This window comes from Danio rerio, chromosome 10 (assembly GCF_049306965.1).
Source record: "Danio rerio strain Tuebingen ecotype United States chromosome 10, GRCz12tu, whole genome shotgun sequence".
NCBI lineage: Eukaryota > Metazoa > Chordata > Actinopteri > Cypriniformes > Danionidae > Danio > Danio rerio.
In genome coordinates, this window is record NC_133185.1 from 29,398,955 (window position 1) to 29,422,085 (window position 23,131).

The window sequence follows — 23,131 nt, forward strand, 5'->3', positions numbered from 1 at the left end:
TGTTTTACGCATCGAATGCACTTCCAGCTGCAACCCATCACTGGGAAACACCCGTACACTCTCATTCACACACATACACTACAGACAATTTAGCTTCCCCAAATTCACCTATAGAACAAGTTTTTGGACTTGTGGGGGAAACCAAGCACCCAGAGGAAACCCATCTGAACATGGGGAGAACTCCACACAGAAATGCCAACTGACCCAGCTCGAACCTGCTAACTTCTTGCTGTGAAGATCAACTTGTGCAATCATGTTGGGTTTTTGGCCCTTCATAAGAAAAAGTTTGGGCGTCGCTGCTTTAAAAAAAAATAGGTACAAGCAGTTGTTCGGGACAGCGTCTCACCTCTAGATGGCAGCAGCGAGTATCCGCTGGCGTTCAGCAAATCTAAACATACATAGAAGTACTTAAGCGTTTCCGTCAAAGGCAAAATGGTGGACTTGTTATTATCTCTGGCGCTCTGCAAAAATATAAAAACCAGTCTGAATATACTCTTCTAGACGCTTCATCACCATGTTTAAAAAAGCTAAGAGATGCAATTTCAGGCGGCGGAATGACTCGGAGGATGAGGAAAAAGAGGAGCAGCAACAGTCCGGTGGGCCCGGGGCTGAAGACTCCGCGAACCCGAGTGAGTCCGGCAGCGGCCCCGCTCCTGGAGCAAACGTGCTGAACAACCACGGAAACGGATTTCAGCCAGGTGCTGTCAAGGCCGTTAAAGAGAAGAAAAAAAGGAAGGAGATCCGAGAGGAGCCGAAAGCAAGTCTGCTGAGCTTCCAGGATGATGAAGGTGCGCATGCCCTGCATCACGAAACATGCATCAATACACATAACGTTAAACGATGATTCACGAGTTACTGTAGATGTAGTTTATTTACTATGTCATTTATTGCAGTGTTTTAGATTGGATTCGTGTTATTAAAGTTTCAGTCACTCACTAACCGAAAAACATAAGCTGACGTTTTTGGCGTATTATGTTAAGCTAGTTATAGTAAATTAGGACTCCGCTTGTAATTTGAATATTCCCATTGATTGGTTAAAGTTGCAGTGAAAAGTCACAAGACAAGACATTTATTAAATATTAAACATTATGGGAGTATCTTTAATGGATATAATTTTCTAAATTGTACTCTGTACCAGATTATTAATTGGCTTACGTTAGATGTTGTTCTTATGTTTGGTAAGGAAGCTTGTTTCCCACACTGATAAAAAAACATAATTGTTGGCCATTTGTATCTAAATGAACTCTTCTGACAATTTTTTTTTGTTTAGAATTTTGAGGAATAATCTCGTAATTGTGTTTTATAGATGGCAAATTGTGAAATATAAACTTGCAATTTAGATCCTTTTTCTCAGAATTGCATGACTTTATGCAATAACAATTAATAGATGTTTTAATGTCAAAGTTCTGAGGGAAGAAGTAAAAGAAATATGAGTATAAAAGTAAGATTGTGAGTTTATATTAGGGATCATTATATTGGAAAAATCTGATATTGCGATATTCTACTTTTCTGCTATTTTAATTGTTTCAGAAAATGGATATTTGATGTTTGTCTGGGGAGTCTAGCTGTATTTGGGTAATTGAATAAACAAAATGGAACAAAAAAAAAACTTTTCTTACTTTTTGTCTTGTTTGAGTTTTTTGCTTGTTTGAAGGAAATTATCTGCCTGTGGGGTGAGTGAAATAATCTTGTTTTTGCTTTAAAATGTAGATATTTGGGCTAGAAACAAGACAAGAATTGCAAGAAATGTTTTTTTGAATAAATCATATAAATTCCACATAAATACAGTGATTACTTGCAATTCTGTTGCACCTGTTCAACTATAATTCAGATTGGATATCTTTTTCGATGTGACTATTGCGGATGAGCACATTGCGATATCTATGCTGAAACAATATATTGTGCAGCTTTAGTTTATATGTACCAAGATTTTTGAGATTCTGTAATCATAGCTAATAAACTAGATTTTGCACCCAACAAATGAAATGAAAAATATATATATATATGAATACAATTTGTGAGATTTAAGCTTTCAGAAACATTCTCTTGTGGTGCATCATCATCATAGCTTAGTGATGACTGAATTATGAGAAGATTCTTTGAGTCAAGAGTCTCAGAACTAAATTTTTTAAAAAACTGGCTTCATTCATCACTTATTTTCCCACTGTGCATCTGTCACTATTAGATGAAGCAGAAGTTTTCCGTGTGAAGAAGTCCAACCACAGCAAGAAGATCGTCAAGCAGCTCAAGAAAGAATACAAGGAGGATTTGGAGAAGACTGTACCGGAGCAAAGCACTCGTATTGGTACCAAACATATTTTGTTTTGTCATTCTTTCATGCATTTTGATAGCTATAGAAACTGGTCTTAATATTAAGGAAAACCTTAAAATATAAAGTCTTTATATTCACCCTCATTTTGTTTCAAGACTTTGGTTAGACTCAAAAACACAAATATAATTTCAGACAGAGACGGCTTTATTATACTATGTTAGACTATAGTTTGTTTTTATTGCTTATTTATGTTAATGTTTTATATTTGATTTTTATTAAATTACTCATTATAAATATTATTTTTTCCTCTAAACAATTCCTTGGATCTAGCTAATTAAACAAAAAGGTCTGCATTATCACTTACTATCTTGTTTGGTGCAGGTGGTCAGAATCTGACCATTAAAGAGGAGCCCTTAGAGGGCAGCAGAGCCAGCAGTGAACAAGGAGAAGAAGAAATGGAGGTGGACAGCAATGAGGATCAGGAGGAGGAGGGTGATCAGAAGTCTGCAGGTGGAGCCTTTAAAGAAAATCTGTCAGCCCTCAGCTTACTCAGACCAGGTGAGAGTTCCCATCTGAAAATGTTGCACAAATAACAAGACCAATGTGAATATGACAAGGCTATTTGGGCTTTTTATGAGAAAGTGATAGAGGCTAAAACCCTTCTTTGCGCACCTGTTAATTTTGAATTTTTGCCTTTTCATTGAGTTTTTTTTTTTATTTAAAATGTTTTTTTTTTCTTCACTTCAGCAGCATTTACATCCCCAAATCAGAAAAGGTTGGGACAGTATAGAAAATGCAAATAAAAAAGTAGTGATTTCTAAATTTACTTTGACTTGTATTTTAACAATACATGTTCATGTTCATGATTTTTTGTTTTATTTTCAAAACTAAACATGTAATCAAATTTTGGTCCTTGCAATCCATTTAAAAAAAAAAAGTTGGAACACTAAAGCATTTACCATTTTGTAATGTTGCAATTCCTTTTCACAACATTCTCTATTGGAGACAGGTCAGGAATGCAGACAGGCCAGCCAAGTACTTTTATTTGTTCACACTACTTTGGAAATCACTGCCTTTGTTATTTGCATTTTCCATACTGCCACAACTTTGTCTAATTTGGGATTGTGCATACACCACACTTAACAGTTTTATTCATATAATCTAAAGGCTTTTTCAAAGTGAAATGTTTATGTTTATGATTATACACCTTTGTATTTTAACAATGTTTGGAAAACATTGTTTTGTTTAGCTTTTTTCTAAATAATTAATTTAAAGTTGATAAGATATTGTGTTTACACTACCTTTCAACAGGTGAGATTCCTGATGCAGCCTTCATCCATGCTGCACGTAAACGTCGTCAGATGGCTCGAGAGCTCGGCGGAGACACTCCACTGGTCGAGAATGATCCGACAAACAAACGTCTCGTTCACGAAGATGAAAACGGAGACATGGATGATGATGAAGATGAAAAGAGAATCGTCTTCAGTGGAGTCAACACGAAGAGTCAGAGGCAGAAAATAGCAGAGGAGATTGGTCAGTGATTGAACTAGCTCAAAACTAGTAATCTGAAATCCTTATATAGAGTTCTAGAAGTCCCCATTCACCCTCTTTAGAGCGACTGTCTAATTAATGTCACATTATTTTAAATGAGTCATTCCAAAGTATTAATAGGAAATGTGCAAAGAAACTAAATCCTGGAAAAGACATGTGTGGAACCAGGGTCTGACCTTCGTGCTCATTTTGACTGTGTTGGGTTTTAGGTATTGAAGGCAGTGATGATGAAGCTCTAGATAATGGACAGGATGAGGAGGTGAGCCGTTGGGAGCAGGAGCAGATCAGGAAGGGCATTAGCATCCCACAGGTATGCTAAAAACCAGTCTGTCTACCTGTGTATGAATATATTTAATATAGACATATTTATTTATTGATAATGCTTACATGTTTTGTTTGTATGCTTTTATTTTTGTTGATTGATTGATTTTCAAAGAACAGTATTTAATGCTTTTAATGATTCACTTCACTTAGGTCCAAACCCAGCCTGAAGATACAAGCATGTATTACCAGGGCAGTTATGATGCTCAGCCGTATGGTGCATCCTACGCCATGCCGTTTAACTACGCCACTGCCGTAGCAGGAGTTGACAATAGCAAACCGCTGAAAGCAGAGCCGTCAGTTCCCTATCCCATTCCCTCTTGTGATCTGACCCCTATAACCACAGATCTGGTAAAGAAACGCCTCCAAGACAGGTACGGTCTAAACTGCCTTCTCATCGGCGGTCACTGTAACCCCCCCTTAAAATCCCCAGTTCCTAGTTGGCATTTCCTAGGATTTTACCAACGTGTACCAAGACTTATTATTATAATTACCATTTTAATTCCTTGATAAATTTGATGCACGCGCCATGATGATAGCTTGCCATTTGAATTATGAAAACTATATCATTTAAGGATGCTCACAAGATGCAAATCTCCTTGCATGTGGATCCTAGTTCACTTTTGGATATCTCACCATTTGTTGTTGCTCCGTGTACAGCAGAAGTGTAACATTTACCAGTAAATACTATTGGCCGGCCTATTAAATAGTAGACCAAATTTACGTTAATTAGAAGAGACTTGTTGAACCAAATATTGAATAACTGTTTGGTTGCAGATGAAATTTGAAAGCTGTTTTATTTTAAAGTAGCAGAGTATTATTGCTATTATTGGACGGTAGGTATAACAAAGAAAATTTTGTGAACAGAAAGCAGCACAGACTAAAAGAGTTTTAAGAATTTAGGTCAGTATTGATGGAAAATTAGGAAGCCGTGTTGTTAATCCAGCATTAGTGTTTATGTATTGTAGTTTTTGCATGAAATTACCACCAATACAGTCAAAAAGGTAACTGAATTAAATGTCACTTCATCAGATAATGATTTCGGACATCTGAAATGGCCCAAAAACAACATGTTCCAATGCTTTGTTTAGACAAAACGGCCTTCGTCAGGACATGTGCAACCCTAGTGACAACTCATGACTAATAAGAAATCTTTCTCTGACTCCCCTGTGCACCAGGCTGAGCTTCATGCGTCAGGGGCACAATACCAATGCCCGGCGCTATCAGCAGATCCAGGAGGATCTGGAGGCCTCCAAAAAGGCCATCCGGGTCCTGGAGGGCTCCTCTGTAGAGGCCGCAGACAAATATAGATTCTTGCAAGAAATGCGAGGGTATGTTGGAGACTTGCTTGAGTGTTTGAGTGAAAAGGTAAGAATGAATGCATTTGCTTTTACGTTGCTGCTGTTTGTTGTTTTTCTGTTAGTTTCTTTTATTTTCCCACTGCATTTGTTAGTAGTTTATTCTTTTTATATATTTAAAGGATGTTGCTTGAGTCAGCGTTTTGCAGTTAATAAACATTTTCAAAATATATTTTATCTTAAATGATTAGAAAAGTAAACATGAAAGCATTTACATGATATATATATATACACACATTACAGAAAAAATCTTGTGTTTGATGTTTATTAATTAACCTCTGCATTTTTAGCAGTCCAGCGGCTCATGTTTTCATCAGTTCATGGATTATGGTGTAATCCTCCATCATTTTTTTCCCAGCTGATGCAGAAAGAGATTGGCTGTCTGTTTTTGTCTCATTTCTTTCAGCTATAAAGAGGCCCAAGATGCACAAATCTTGGTGTCTTTGTTAGGGCATGGAGAAGATTACTAAATACTAGTGTTTTTATTTTTAAATGCTTTATCTAATACATTTTCACATTAATAATCATACTATGTATTAATCATAAGTTCACATTCATACTTTCTTTTTGTGTGAGACCTCCAGTATACCCATTAACTAGCTAGTTAAAGTGTTGTTTTTGTATATTAAAAGTAATAAAAGGCAGAAATGGTAAATCTTTATCAAAAGTGGATTCTACTGCCCTTAAAATTTTGCTGATGTGTTTAAGCATTGTATTAGGCATGTCATGTATAAATAAATTATGCACAAATCATTAGAAGATGCCATCAAATCTCTAATTCTCTGAACCGTTTAAATGATTCATTCAAAACAGTTGATTCATTTAGAGGGAAATCAAAGGATTGTATTTTAATGGATTTGGAGGCTTGAATCTTAGAGTCAGTGACTCATATTTGTTCAAAAACAGATTAATACATTTTAATTGGCAAAACAAGTCAACATCGTGTCTAAAATGTAAACCACTTAATGTTAACTTTTTACTGTGGAAAAAAGGCACTCTTGTTTGTGTGATTTTAACATGATTTTTTCATATCTTGTAAATAAAAATATATGGATATCTCCCTATACAGACATTATTTTTTATTATTTGAATTATAGTGTAATTGTAGATATTGCACAAAGCTCTTAGCATTAAGCTATTATTCAAATGCATATCAGCTTATGTCAAGGATGTGCTAATATCTGCATTAATATGTAATACATGTCTATAAAACTATTGAGTGCAGCAGTTTTCTGATTTGAAAAAAAAATTATTCATTCATTCACTTATTTTCAAAGACTTTGAAACACTTTTTTTCTCTTAAACATACTTTTTGCTCTTAAACATATACTCTTTTTTTTTTAATACAGCAACTTAAGTTCACTGAAAAAGTGAATAGAATCAGCTGCACTTCTACATATGCTTTTTACAACTAATTTGGAATATAATTTCAGTGCTATTGTTAACTAGCCTGTAGATAAGTTATTGCTAACCGGAAGTCTTTCACAGAAGTCTCCAACTACTGATAGGTTTTTTTTTTTTTTTGTTTTTTTTGCCTCATAAGGTAAAGCTTAAAGGATTCACCCAAATGAAAACCAACTTGATCAAAGGGGCTCATTTGATATTTATTTTGATATTTAGTCTGTTTTGGATTTGTCTCCTCCATGCCACAGCAGAACACACTGAGTCCCTCGTCTCGGTCTCCGGCCCCTTGTGTTTGGTTCAGCTGTCACAAAAAGCATCGTATCTTTCAGGTGCCTGTCATTCTGGAGCTAGAGGCCGCCATGCACCAGTTACTTCGACAGCGGGCGTCCCGTCTCGTCCAGAGAAGACAGGATGATATTAAAGATGAATCGTCGGAGTTTTCCAGCCTTTCAAGTCAGTCCATCTTGAAGGTTTTTACTTTTTATTTGAATGGCCTCATAGTTTTTTTTGTTTTTGTTTTCTTCCTTTTGTTTTGTTACACAGTTATGATTATTTGTAGATGAATGTAAAACACAGAGATAGTCCTGTGTGTGTTTGTTTGTGTATGTGTGATTGAGACAAATGAAAGCGTGTGGCTTTTACTGGCTTTTTGTTGATCAGTGTTTGCACTGAAACATTGCTAAAATGCTGAGCAGGTAAGTGATTTGGAGGAGAGTTTCCATCTCATCTCTGTAAAATTGAGCTGTTCGATGGTGTCAAAACTTAAAAAAATGGATTCTGATGACAACAGAAAGTGGAGGAAAAACCTTAAACACTGTGCATGGAATTGCATTTCTTACGTTTTAACTGAAATATGTGTACTTATGCATAAACCTTTAGCATGATGTTTTGAGTAGGTCAATAAATCTCACATGTTGTCAGTGTTGTAACTGGGCTGGTGAATTTAGCTTTACTGAAGGCTAATATCAGTTCTTTCCTTTTCAGGTAAGGCTGTTATGGCCCCTAACCTGGACTCATTTGGCCGAGATCGTACTGCCTATCTGGAGCTCGCAAAGCAAAGGAGGATAGCTGAAAGAGAAGCCAGACGGTAATTACAGCTCTAAAAGAAATACGTAATAGACTTTTTAAAATGTGTTAAAACTAAATTTAATAGTATTTACTAATTTAATATTAGTCAAACAATGAACAACACTGACTTTGTCATTAATAAAGATAAATAAATGCTGTAGCGTATTGTTCAGTATTTGTTCACATTAGTAAATACTTAAGCTAGCTTTAATTAAAGGGGTGGTCCACTACGATATTATATTTTAAACTTCAGTTGATGTGTAATGTAGCTGTGTGAACATAAACAGCATCTCTGAATGTAAAATATTCAAAGTTTAATGCAAAGGGAGACCTTGATTTGTACAGAGTTAGCTTAGCAACGCCTACAATTAACGAATTTTGGGGACTACAAAAAATACTTCCGCCCCCTGTGAGATCACAAAAGTTCGTTATTGCGCATCCCACACTGCGCAGGTAAAGGCCGTGGCCAGAGGCGCTGTAACGTTACTGCAGAGGGAGAAATGCCATCCTGCTGTTTCCACAGAGCTGTTCTGTTTCTGTTGTTGGGCTTCCAAATGACACGACCCAAACACAGAAGTGCTTACAGTTCAATATTAATTATGTTCCAGAGAACTATAAAATACATAGCAAGCATGATTTGACAAAACACAGCTTCCAGAATCTCTCCCAGTTCAGTGCTGGATTCAGTTAAAATCTCCTCAAAGATGGAGCAAGGAGACGCTGTGAACTCTGAGTCATGACCTGTAAGTGTTTTTATTTGTTAAAATTGATCATGACATGTACAGTGTCTAACTTTAACGGTGTGTTGTAGCAAAGATGTAAACAACGGGAAATTATGGTAACCGCTAACGACTTAGCTAACGTTACAAATCCATATTTATCAAACGGCTGTAAACGGGCACACACACACATACACATACACGCACTCTTGGCCAGCACCTGCGTCTCTCTGTGTGAGACGGCAGAGTTTCTCTCTATAGGCAGCTATGCTATGCGTTTTACAACTCGGACAATAAAGTCGCAAAAGATATGTGAACGATTCATGTTACTTACACAGGCATATTCCGCATATGCATGAAAGACGTCCTGTAACGCGTTGATTTAAAAAAAAAATACAGCAATGATTTCCCAACTGGAGTGTAACATCAAAAACAAATCAATCCAGGCTCACAAAGGTCTCATCTCACATCTTGTGCTTTATTCTGTCACCACAGAAAATAACTTAATCCGAGCATGAGAGAAAAAGAACAATAAAAATCTCTCCCGCGCACATGCGCTTCTCGTGTTACAGATGCTTCATCGTATACACGCATAAACACACTAAAAGGCACAGAAACAGTTAAAGGAGCCGCATCCCATTTTCACTCGTTACAGACACGTGTTGACTGACTGACTGTTTACACAAAACGCGCGTGCTTGTCAGGGCGTGACGTGAAGCCGATCGGCGTATCACAGCATATTATGATGATGACCAATCAGAGTCACTTGAGGGTGGGCCTTTTAGAGGAACTAGGAAATATGACAGTCGTTTTCATGTTAGCTGAGTAGCTGTGTATAATCAAAGTGAGATTTATGAAAAAATAACACGATTTCCTTCAAGTTAAACATGAGCACACATTGCTTTGCATCTTATTAACACAACCAAGCCTTAAAAATAACATTCTGGACCACCCCTTTAATACAGACTTGGGTTGGGTCCAGTTTGCACCGAACCAAATCAGCATATGAATTTCGGTGCATAATTTCGGTGCCACTGGTGCTGAAACAAAAACACAGTAGCATCAATGAGTATATCAAAGGCACTCATAGGTACTCGTTGTGTCACACCACCTCTAAACATTTCAAACAACTTTAAGGGATGCGGACACCTTCGGCAATGTTAGGTGTTTGTTCTTGTTGCTCAGATATACTGTAGAAGTCAATGCATACAGTATGGTGCATCCGGAGAGCGACTGCCTTCAGATTCATCAACACCCTTAATCGCGTTCATTAAATTTGCTTAAACTAAGCATTCTAAAGTATGACTATTTTACAAGCAAGGATTCTGACACGCCTACATGCAGCAGATGCTTTACAATAGTTTTGTGTAAGAGGGAAACGTCAAACCTAATGAAACGTTTGAGGGCACATGGAATCAACTTATCAGCAGTGGAATGCACTGACAGCTTGCAACATCATCTGGCACATTCAGTAACTACGTTTACATGGACAGCGATACTCTGATTTTAATATGATTAAGGCAATACTCTGATTAATAGTCTTATCATGTAAACAGCGATTTTTGATTATTTTAAAAAATGGCAGACACTTGCGTCATGAAATGCGAAGGTTTTTTTTTTTCTATTCGGCGTGCAGTATCAAATTCAATTAAAACAACACTCTTTCAACAGTCTTTACTTCATATTTTCATTCAATACATCAGTTTTGGATAAAATGTTCCTGAATGAAAGTGAAACTGCCGAACTGCAGTCAAAGTCGGAAGAATTAAAATGACATGAAAGTCCGGCGGAAACATGGATAGCGTGGTGATGCAATGAACTACGTACTATAACATGTAAAGTAGGATCATGAAAGGAACATTCAAAAAGCAATTCATATAAACATCTTAATCATATTGTCTTATTCAGATAAGGCAAATCATTAGATTACTGATATCCATGTAAATGTAGTCACAAGCCCCAACCTTAGAAAAAAGGAGTTCACTGATTTTATTGTCTTTCCACAGGTTAGTTCTAAGTAATGTAATGTTAATTGCATAATGCAAATCTTAAATTCATGCTAACAAACAACTGATCAAAAGAAATGTATTAAAACAATTGAAATATATAAAATATAATTGATTTATTTATTCATTTTCTTTTCGGCTTAGTCCCTTTATTAATCTGGGGTCGCCCCAATTGAATGAATTGCTGGGAGGTGAACGTGCTACCCACTGAAAATGAATAACGAATAAAAATTTTTTTGTCAAATAATTTTGTGGCTCAAAAGTATCTTCAGGTAGTATTTGGCACCATTTTAAAAGTATTGATTTGACATCGGTATTGAAATAACCTAAACGATATCCAAGCCTAATTGTTGCAATGTGTTACTACTTGTTTTAAGCTACGTATTTAAGTTTTTCTAAACTTTGTAATTACTTCCCCATTTTATTTGTTATTTTAAATTTTTCACAACAGTGTACATTAATCAACATTCCACAAGAACGTAAATGTAGCCAATTAGCTTAAAGACTTTTTATTGGTGGTCAATTTGCCAGACGTTAAAGGCCTATACCAATAAAAATTTAATTCAAACTAGAAAGAAAACTAAAATTAACCAAAAATCTGCTACAAAAATTATTATCTCTTCTGTCATCATTTATCTTAGTTTTATTAGTTATTATAATTTAATTATTATTTTTACAATGTGTTTACTCTTACCAATAATAAGTTCCAAAGAAACAATTAAGTAAAAAAAAAAGTTCTATAGTCTGTATCTACTTTTGTGTGAAGTTTGGCAGAGTTTGTGTGATGTATTACAATTTGTGAAGGTTGTTTTGATGCTTCCACATAGAACTCGTCGCAGACAAGCTCGTGAGCAGAACGACAAGAGAGCAGAGCATAAGGAAGGACTGTCTAGTGACGATGAAGAGACGTCCACTGACATTACCAGCTTCGACTCAGAGAGAGGTGACCAGCCAAACACTCACCAATGCAAGATCAGCTCCTCTGATTACTGTCAGCTTTTTATTTATTAACTTTTTCTTTACTGGATTTTCAGAGCGCATCTTAAAAGAGTCAAAGAAGGTGTTTGAGGATGTGGTGGAGGATTTCCATTCTCTGGACAATATCAAATCTCACTTTGAGACCTGGAGAAAGCTGTATTACAGCTGCTACAGAGACGCCTACATTGGATTGTGTCTGCCTAAACTCTTCAACCCTCTTATTCGGCTGCAGCTTATCTCGTGGTCCCCACTGGAGGCAAGCAAAGCATTTTTTTATCTGCTTTGTGTTATATTTTGTCAGTGTTTATATCTGTCAGTGACTATTTTGTGTATCACCTAGCACAGGGGTGGCCAACCCTTTTCCTGGAGAGCCACCTTCCTGCAGATTTCAGTTGCAACCCATATCAAACACACCTACCTGTAATTATCACGTGGTGTTCAGGTCCTAATTAATTGGTTCAGGTGTGTTTGGTACGAGTAGCAACTGAAATCTGCAGGAAGGTGGCTCTCCAGGAACAAGGTTGGCCACCCCTGACCCAGCACTATCTAGAGGCAACCTAATAAAAGGGTAACAATTTAGTGTAAGTATTAGTTCACATAATTTTCTACTGGCTTATTACCTGCCTATTATTACAATATTAACTTATTAGTTTGTTTGCACTTATAAATTATGATCTTATTTTAAATCCCTAATCCTACCCAAACTCAACTACTACCTTAATAACTTTTTAATAAGCAATTAGTAGCAGCTAATAGCTAATTATAAGCAGCTAATAAGTAGTTCATTGAGCTAAAAGTTTTAGTTAATGGTTTGTTGATACGGTGAATTGTACAATAAAATATAGTGATCAATAAAAATAAATTTGTAACATTACAGAAAGATGCGATAACAATTTTATTTAGGTCATTCACTATTAACTAACACTACTGGCCTAATACTAAATAGCTGTTTCTTAAAAGTTTTCAGGGTTGAAGTTGCGTTTAGGTTTTGGGTAGGATTAGGGATGCAGAATAAGATAATTTTTTATAACTACTAATAAACAGTTAATAATTTGATAATAAGCATAATAAGCCAATAGTTAATAGCCTCAATTGTGACCTAAACTAAAGGGTTACCAAACATTTTATATATATATATATATATATATATATATATATATATATATATATATATATATATATATATATATATATATATATATATATATATATATATATATATATATACATACATACACACACACACACACACACACACACACACACACACACACACACACACACATATATATATATATATATATATATATATATATATATATATATATATTAGTGCTGTCAATCGATTAAAAAAAATTAACTAATTAATCACATTTTTTAAAAAAAATTAATCGCGATTAATCTTATTTAAAAAACTGAAACTTGTAATTTTGGCTATTCGAGTGTAAAATTAATGTAAACGCAAGACAAATACTATTTAAATTCAAAATATAATTCATTATTTGAATTTTTGTTTAACTTGTAACACAGATTTCTTCATGTAAACAACATACCCACAATAAACCATCAAGATCCTGGCTTGACAGTTATATTTATTACAGAAATAAAAACACAGGCATGTTAAAGCCATTTTAATTTCAAAACAATCAATGCCAATAAAGAAAACATTGATTTCCATGTTGGATTCTAAGTGGACTGCAAAAAAAATGCCAAAATACAGGAATTACAGATATGGAAAATTATAATAATAATAATAAAGTATAGAAAATCTGTGCATGCCCTTGAATAGGTTTACCAACTCCCATTCTATAAAAGCACAAAAGCCATATATAGGAAATAAAGAGAGTTGTCAAATTAAAAAAACTACTTTTTTTATTTATTTATTATTAAAATAAAATTATAATCCACACTGAAATGTGGGTGCCTGTGTGTTTTAAGGGAGCCTAATAAATAATGAACATAACAAAAACTGCCTACTAACGCACACAGTTAATGTTGATTAATAAAATAAAGATAAATAATAAAAGCAATGTGTCAGAGACCCTAAAAAAATGTTTAACTCAACAATGAAACATCAAACGTAGCTAACAGCTTTTACATTGTCAATCAAATGAACCTAAACAATTAAAAAATGCAACAAATATTTGTTTGGGTAGAACTACAAAACTAAATGTAAAAAAAAAAGTTGCTTAAGCACACTAGTTTGATCATGTATAAATATAATTATAATATCTATATTGTTTAAATATTATTGTCACTATAAGCCTACATCATGCTGACGATCAAAAACACAATGTCATGATATCTCATGCGCTTGTCTTCTGAACGAGTGCATCTTAAAATACATGAATGACCCCTCATAGATCGTAAGAAGCAGATAATCTTTATAATTTGTAAAATAAAGACTTACAGGTTAAGGAAACAGCATAGGAATTTGCCGCGGCCGTGGTGCAGATTAAAAGTTTAAAAAGTATATTTATATGGACAGATAGGTAACTAGATAGAATAGACAGGAGTATGTTGATCTGTGCCCCGCTGCAGAGTGCAGACAGACGCAAAAGCCTGCTCTCCCGCTGCGCGGACCGGCGCGTAAGAAACAGGCGGGACTCTCTCCTATTTTGACGAATACACACCAACGTTACACAGAGCCCAACATGGTAGTTTGTGATTGGGTCAGCCCAATGTCAATAAAGAAAAGAACCAATGGGCTGCAGATTATGTCACACGGCTGCTTTGTCCGGAAAAGAAACATCTCACTTTCAGAGCGTGACAGCTCGCAGCACCGTCAATCACTCAGGCAAAAAGACATGAAAGTCTGCTAAGTGTTTTATGGGCCGATCAGATCATAAGCAGATGATCAGCCCGGCCCTAAAAGTACGTCGAAACAGCGGGAAACTGCCGGGTCTGCCCCTGGCCACAACAGGAAAAAAAGAAAAATGCGTTAATTGCGTTAATTTTTTTTAATGCGTTAATTAAATTTCAAATTAATCGCATGCGTTAACGCGTTAATTTTGACAGCGCTAATATATATATATATGGTTATATCTGTACTCTGCTGATTCTTTGCAAAGCTTTTGTATGCATATGCAGTCATGTTTCATAGGCAGTCTTTAAACAAAAATTCTTTTAAACAACAAATCTCTTTTAAATAAAAAAAAAAACAAATTAAATTCTAATTTAAGTGCATTTCTAAATCTGATATATTTGAGATGTACGAATACCATACTTAACTAACTTTTTCTTCGAAACTCAATTAACTTAGATTGACAGTTCACAAACAAAAATGCACTCACCCTCAAATTGTTCCAAACCTTTATAAAAAAAAAATATGTTAAAAACAAAAGCAACAGTTTTGAAGAGAGCTGAAAACCTAAAACCATTGACCTCTGAAGTAGCAAAAACAAATGTAGTAGTCAATGGTACCAGTTTCCAGCTTTCATCAAAATTTCTTTGTTTTTTGTTTTTGTATTCGACAGAATAAAAAAAATCAGACAGGTTTTGTTTAACAAGTGAATCGTTAGTAAATGATTTAAAATTTTTGGGTGAACTATCCCTTTAATTCCAGTGCTTAAAATAAATCCATCTGTGAGATGATTCCATAGTCATGTGTTTTATAGTCACACTAAATAATTGAAAATAATTCAATCTTCTGTTTATTCAGTAATTTTGGGGATTTCCAGGGTCTACATGGGTATTTGTAGTTTCTGCTACTGATCACAGAACCATACGTCACTGATAAGATGTACATGACAGTCGCCGCTTTGCTTAATCACGTTTTGCGCAGTCCTGCAGTTTAGATGGGTGGCTAGTTATTTTATTTATTGTTTAGTTTATACATTCAATTTTTATAAATGTCATTTGTGTGTCTATGCAGGTGGAGTGCTCCAACTTTGAGTACATGCTGTGGTTTGAGTCTCTGCTCTTCTATGGCTGTGGGGAGCAAAGTGCTCTAAAGAAAGAGGAAGACGTGGATAACAACCTGCTTCCTGCTATTGTAGAAAGAGTGCTGCTTCCTAAACTAGCAGGTTAGCCTATCAATCTTCCTTCATTTGTATAGTTGTTGATGTTTTTCAACTCACAACAACACCTTAATAGCTCCCTTTAAAGGATGTTTTGTGTGTCTCCTTAGTGCTAACGGATCAGATCTGGGATCCACTGTCCAACAGCCAGACATACAGACTTGTGGCGTTCATGAAGAGGCTAGTGAAAGACTATCCCACTGTCCTGCACGGCGAAAACCGCAACACACAAGTCAGTGAACGGATGAGACTGCAGTGCTTTGAAGACTTGATTTTAATCTAATCCTTATTTTTCAATGCGCAAGTGTGCTATTTTTTGCAATTTGTTTTAGAACTTACGATTCAGTTGCCTATAGGAGAAATGACTAGGAATAATAAACGGCTGAAAACAATCAAACTACTTGCTCTACAAACAAGTGTGTTTATGACTATATATAAAAAGGAGAATAATATAATAGGAAAATATCAGTTTGCAACGTGAAGCAGCGTAACAAGCTGTTATTAATGACTAAAAATCAATGCAAATTAATGAGGCTGGAAGTGTTAAGCCAAAAAGATTTCAATGGCTGTGCCCGCTCATACATGAAGAGTAAGGTCAATAGCATACTATAGAATTTAATTATCATATTTTTTGTCTTCTGTCATCTGATAGGTAGTTTTTTTTTTTAGGAATTATTCTAAAAATATCTCCTTCCAAGTTCATGTGACTTTTTTTATAGTCTTAATCAGGGGTCACCAATCCTGGTTCTGGAGGGCCAGTGTCCCTGCAGGGTTTAGCTCCATCTTGCCTCAACACACCTGCCTGCATGTTTCAAGTACACCTAGTAAGACCTTGATTAGCTTGTTCAGGTGTGTTTGATTAGGGTTGGAGCTAAAATCTGCTGGACACCGGCCCTCCAGGAACAAGTTTGGTGACCACTGGTCTAAATAATACATTAACATGTAGGAGCTGGTAATGTTTTTATACTGATTAGTTGCACTCAAGCAATTTAGGCTCACTTGATTATTCATTCATTATATGTTGTTAAAATGATAGTACAAATATAATATGTTAAGCTTTTGATAAAAATTTATTTGTTCATCTCTCATTGTATTACATTGCATTATATTTTGCTCCCCGCAATAAAAACTACAGAGCTTTTATTGTAATATTAAACGTTTAAATAAGAAACAATATTGGGAGCAATATTAGGTCACGACTGATATCTATATGCATTTAATTAAAGTTATTTGCTAAAATGTTACGATAAAAATCTAATTTATTTATAGATTTTATCTTAATTTTTTGTGGTAATTATTAATATAAGCTGCTCAGATGGCATATTTTTGGCCTATTTTTCAAACTGAAGTGTTGAATATGAGTGCAAAGCTGTATTGAGCAACATAAAAAAAGTTTTAATATGTATTTAAATACATATTTCATTGCAATGTAAATACAACACAGTCTATTACTTAATTACTTACTTTAATCATTATAGTTCCAAATTGTTTTTGTACTCTAGTAATCTAATGTAAAAAAGAAACCAGATTTCAACAGATAACTTTTATATAATAGAGAGTATTAATTTAAAAGAGAATTGAATGTAAATCTGTATGCATGTGTATCTTAATAACTTGTTTTTGTTTTTTAGGAGCTGCTAAGGACCGTGATCATGCGAATTCGACGGACTCTTGATGATGACATTTTCCTGCCTCTGTTTCCAAAAAAGTGAGCGTGAACTCCCAATCACTTCTGCTGCGTCTCTGTTTTGTTTATATTCTAGTTTCCAATTTTGAGCCCACACGTTTTGCATGTAAACCTGTGTGACTCTTTGTTTTCTCTTTTGGCAGCGTTATGGAGAACAAAAACTCTGGTGCTTACCTTTTCTCCCAGAGGCAGTTTTGGTCTTGTGTGAAGGTAAGACTTTTTGTTGTCGTCTGAATCACTTCATTCATTTTCATTTTAAGAACAAATGAAATCAAAACTAACATATTGATTTTGTTAGCTTGCAGTGCTAGTTTTGTGGTGAACAGTTAATCTGTGCATGTCATTTAGGGGGAAAAAAGTTTGCTTGTAATGTAATTCAAATCTGATAATGCACTTCCTGTATGTTTGCAGTTAATTTGCCAGATCATGTCTGTCTGAGGTATTGGGCGTGACTAACATACTTAACCACGCACCTTCACCTGTCAGTGCTATGACAACCAACCGAAATGGTGAGGAGGAGGTGTCTGTTAGTTTGTAACAGCCCTTTTCCTGATCTTTCGGAATTGAAATGCCTACCTTACCTCATCCAATCAGTTCGCAGTTATAAAAACTAGCCACGCCCACTGTTTGTCTAGTAACTGCATCACAATATGAGGGGGGAAAATGGTCGCAACGTCCGATTCATGCAGACTTAAACTTTTAATATCCAATCATTTTTATGCGGATTCTGTTTTTGTGTGTCTAGTTTCTTGGGAATATCTTAATGTGGGATGGGATCCTGTCTCTGTCTGTGCTGAAAGATCTGGCCATTGACAGCACACTGAACCGCTACATCCTCTCAGCCCTGCAGACCACTGATGCCAGCGAGGAGCATGTGGAGAAATGCCGCCGGGTAGGAATCTTCTATGAGCTTTTACATATTAAAGCCCTCCTGTTTTAATTCTGCCATGGGATGTTAAATATATATAAGAAGAATAAACTGTTTTTCTTACAATTCAAACTCCCTCACAATTCTGAGTTGATATTTCACAAATTAGACATTTTTGGGATGAAAATGGAGACATGAACAAAAAATTTTGTGACCTAAACTGAGACTAATCAGAATTGCATGATTTATTTATTTTTGTAAATCTGATTTTTATTTTCCATAGTTCTTAATTTGTCTGCTTATCTATCTATCTATCTATCTATCTATCTATCTATCTATCTATCTATCTATCTATCTATCTATCTATCTATCTATCTATCTGTCTGTCTGTCTGTCTGTCTGTCTGTCTGTCTGTCTGTCTGTCTGTCTGTCTGTCTGTCTGTCTGTCTGTCTGTCTGTCTGTCTGTCTGTCTGTCTGTCTGTCTGTCTGTCTGTTTACTACTTGTGGTTCTGAGAATTAACTCAATTAAGTTTTTTACAGTTCTCTCTGTTTCTTCACAATTTTCCATTTCTTGCATTTCTTTTTCTTTTCTCACAATTATGAGTTTTAACCAATTTTTCCTTCTGATACAGATTTTTTGACTTGTTGTTTTTTTCCCCCAAATCTGATGTTATTGTCTCAGGCTAGCACGATAAGTTGATGCATTGGGAATTGGAAAATGATTCTGTTTTGATATAACATATTGTGATTCTCTCTTGAATCGATTCCAAGCTTAGCTTAGCCAAACAGATGTACTCTGCTTACTTCCAATTCTTAACACATACAAATTGAACATAAAATAAATCTTTACAATTTACAATTACAGGATTGTTCATATAGAGCTGTGTTTACATTAATCATGAGGCATAAAAAGCTGAGGTGCAAGTGCAAGCGACCACTGTGCATGACTTTAAATACAATATGAATACACAAACACTCTTTTTCATGAGCATTTGAGTATGTGGGTAAAAACTAGCCTAAAGCAGCATTTTCTGTTAAGATCTAAGGTCAGAATTGATTCCAGAGACAATCGAGATGCATAACAAAATCAGTTTATCATCCCAGTTCTATTATTCTCTGAATTCTAACTTCACAGTTGCAAGTATTGATGCCATCTTGTGATTTTCTGATCTTATTCTTTTTATTGTAGCCATAAGCAACACCTCTTATCATAATGTAAGAATCTGATTAAAAAAAATCTGATTTCTGAGATGAACTCACAATTGTGAAGAAGAAAACTACTGAGAAATATTATGCTCTGATCTGTATTGTAAATAATAATGTTAATAATTAAAATGATAGATAGTACAGTATAAATGTACATTTGACCACCCATATGACGGTTCATACCATTCTGAATGCATAACTGGGGAAATCTACGTGAAAAAAAAAAATTAATTTCTCAGTCTGAAACATGCAGATTGACAGCACCAGTAGACATCGTTTATATTTGTTCTTGTAAAATAGGTGTTTGTTTCTACATAGGCTAAAAGTCAAATTAGATGCATAGTTTGTGACCTACGGTAACGTCTAAAATGGCCAATCAGTGGATATGGTAGGTCAGAACTAACATTACAGATAAAGTTGACCCCCTGTTCATCAGTGTATAATTTGCACACTGATGACAAGTCACATTTATCTTTTTATTGTTGTTTTAATCCTGTGGCAGAATGGTCCTCTCTAGTGTAGTGCTCACAGATTAGTGTTCTGGAAGCTCTGAATGTGTCTCACTGCTGCCGTCAGGTGGTGGAGTGTTTCCCTGTTCAGTGGTTCAGCAGTCTGAAAGGACAGCAGACGCTCCCTCCACTGGAGAACTTCTGCAGATTCTTGAAGCACTTGTCCAGCAGCCTGTACCGCAGCTGTGTGGCAGGATCAGATGTGGAGAAGAGGAATGTCAGGTAAAGCAAGAGAAACCACACAAAGACATGACAGAAATTAGAGTGTTATTAGTGTTCTGTAAACTACCGATGACATTTCTTCCAAATTTAGAATAAAATCCATAAATAACAAAAAGGCACTGTTTTTTTATATGTTCATAGTAATTTAGCTATTTATTAATTTGACGACAGCAAAATAAACAAATACTTTAAAAGAGTTAAATATGTTTTATTGGACTGTCCTGCTCTTAATGTTTGCAGAAGACTTCTTTTAGTAGTAAAAACTTCCAGAGAAGTATATCTAGGAATTTTTTTATATTTAAGACAATGTAAAAAAACATTTTGGGGGGGTTTATTATATACTGAATCATCTTTGTTGTGAAGATAGTCAATGACACTGACATGTCATTAAATAATAGATATCATACAATACTTCAAAACAGTTAGAGGCTGATCAGAAAGCGCTTTTTGCGTTGAGAGGCACATCTCTTGATTAGTTTACTACTGGCTGTGAGCATTTTGCGTGCCGGTTATGTGCCCTGAGTGCCTCGTATTTTAACCACCTGTTGCGGCTCACATTTTTGCCGTTGCTCGCTGTGCTCTTGCAGTTGAAAAATATTCAACTCTGGGCAACAAAAACACGCTGCGTCAGTTGTGTTTTTTTTTTTTTTATTCTCCAATCAAAAGAAAGCAGAGGCAGGGTTTTTGTTGAGGTGACAGCAGTGTTTATGTTGTCAAGATGACTTCAGAGACTTTTAAAGATGGAAGAGAGACTAGTGGTCACTTCAAGTTATTCAGAGCTGTATGACTTTACAAATCTTGAAATCACAATATTATTAAATATTACAATTATAACAACAGCAACACTCACGCACAATACGCTGCTGATTCAGTTGTTGCATTGGGACGTAAAAAGCGCACCATTTTTTTTCTTCTTGTCAACAAAAAAGGCAGTGTGATGCCCACATGACTGCCATTTGAGTCTTTTTGTCTCGCAACTTCCGGTTACATTCACTTCCATTCATTTTTTGACGTTAAAAACTGCTCGTTAACGCTGCTTGATGTTGCAATTTGATATTTTTTTATTATATTATTCTACTTGGTCTGTGTAGTCATGCAAACATTTGTTTGTAGAGCAAGTAGTTTGACCATTTTCTGCCGTTTATTATTCCTAGTCATTTCTCCCATAGGCGACTGAATCGGAAGTTCTATGACAATCGCGAAAACAGGCGCACTTCCGCATTTTAGAATAAGGTCAATAGAATAAGACAAATATTAACATTTTACTCAAACACACGTAATGAAACCAGAGAAACTTGGTACAGTCAATGCAATCTACATTTCGAGCCTTCATTTCTATTATTAAACCTTTTTCTTTCTCTTCACAGGGAACACATAAAGGAGGTGATTCGGCTTCTGGGACGCCTCAACGCTTTAGACCATGTGATCACAGTCGCGTCTGAACATGGCATCAAGGATATAAAGACTCTTCTTGAGAAAAAATGAAAGGCAAAGCAATGGGACCATGTAAATACTGTGAATAATGTACATTTTAGTTGTGGCTGAAAGGGTTTTCCTTTGACACGTGGGTGGAATTTAGTGATCAGTAATTCCTGAAATCCAGTGAAACTGCCACTGATTTGGGTTTGAAGTGTGTTAGGACAGTTTTACCCCCTTTCCTGAAGAGACATCTCTGCTTTTTACTTCACTTTTTTTTTTTAAGAACTGGGTCTTAATGGATCTTTTTAAACTTTTCTCTTCAAGAAAAGACCACTTTACAATTCGCACATTGGTTCTGGTTGCACTAAAGCTGGATTTCTTTGAGAACAGGTTACATGCAGCATATTGTAAACAACGTTCAAAATATTATTTATGCACAGTCATGTGCCCAAAAAAAAAAAAAACAGTGTTTGACCTGCTCGTGTGCCAATCTCATCTTTAATCAAATGAACATGACATACTGGCAAACAAAACCATGTGCTACTGTAACGAATGTACTTATTTTTTCGTTTGTCCTTTTCCTGGATCTTGAAATGTTTTATTTGCAAAAATAAAGGGTGAATGACATTCAGGATTTCTTATTTTTTATACAACTGAGATTGAAAAGGTAAGGAATTATTGATGATGGGCTGTTGAATTATAAAAAATGAATGCACGCCTGAGGTCGATGGTTGTAGGCTGTAGTAACTTGGTGTAGTGATATGGACCTGCAAGGAAGTGATTCTTTCGTATAAATACAGATTTTAGTATTTTCATAGCTCAATGGGGTGACCTCTGTAATTTGCGTATATCTGAAGTTTTTTTGGGGGGGTTGGGGGGGGGTGTGTCTTGATAGTCATCATAGTAGATTACCTGCTTCATTCCGGACGTCTTTTAAGGATGCAATTGTAGTTCTACCTTGGCTACTCTGTATGTAACGTAATATTGTGTAGTCATATATGTGATGAAGTGGCTGACAATAAGCAAGATTATGAAATCGATTTAAATGCGTGCGGCTGTGCAGTTTTTTTCGTGCTCAAAATTACATGTAACATCCACGTGCGCTCATGTACATTATAAATACAGCTGCAGGACGCACATTTGACAATTTTTCTCTGCAAGTCATCTGTCTTTATTAATTCAGTGCTGCAGCCCAGCACCTCAAATGTAATACCTGTTTAGATGATATTACAAATTTATGAAGACTATAAAAAGACAAAGCAGAGACTAAGCCGAAGGAAAGTGAAAGTAATAAACTCTTATTAGCGATGTATGTTATTTTTTTCAGGGATGAATGTCAAAGTATATTAGGCTACTCGATTCAACTGGACTTAAAATTTTTACAGTTTGAATTGTTGAAAGACTAGTAGTTTATTTATCATGTTGAATAAAGAGTCGAGCAAATTACAGGGAAAGTTATATTCTTTAGACACAACTAACAGAGTTGATGGCGCCATCTAGCGGCGGTGTTTGGATCTGTCCCG

The 23,131-nt window shown here is 35.5% G+C and overlaps 1 protein-coding gene across 3 annotated transcripts; it reads left to right on the forward strand.

Moving 5' to 3' along the window:
• The first annotated feature begins 394 nt into the window (after nt 1–394).
• On the forward strand, nt 395–22,238 carry paxbp1 (PAX3 and PAX7 binding protein 1). 3 transcript variants are annotated; one of them, XR_012385936.1, is made up of 19 exons: nt 405–788; nt 2,186–2,305; nt 2,654–2,830; nt 3,584–3,805; nt 4,033–4,133; nt 4,298–4,518; nt 5,323–5,512; nt 7,236–7,359; nt 7,891–7,993; nt 11,527–11,642; nt 11,734–11,933; nt 15,552–15,702; nt 15,807–15,928; nt 17,328–17,404; nt 17,527–17,593; nt 18,129–18,275; nt 20,035–20,617; nt 20,713–20,992; nt 21,112–21,134. XR_012385936.1 is itself a non-coding variant. In NM_001080183.2 (18 exon segments), coding segments are annotated over 18 exon segments (2,685 nt in total). In that variant the 5' UTR covers nt 395–514; the 3' UTR covers nt 21,675–22,238.
• The last annotated feature ends 893 nt before the right edge of the window (nt 22,239–23,131 follow it).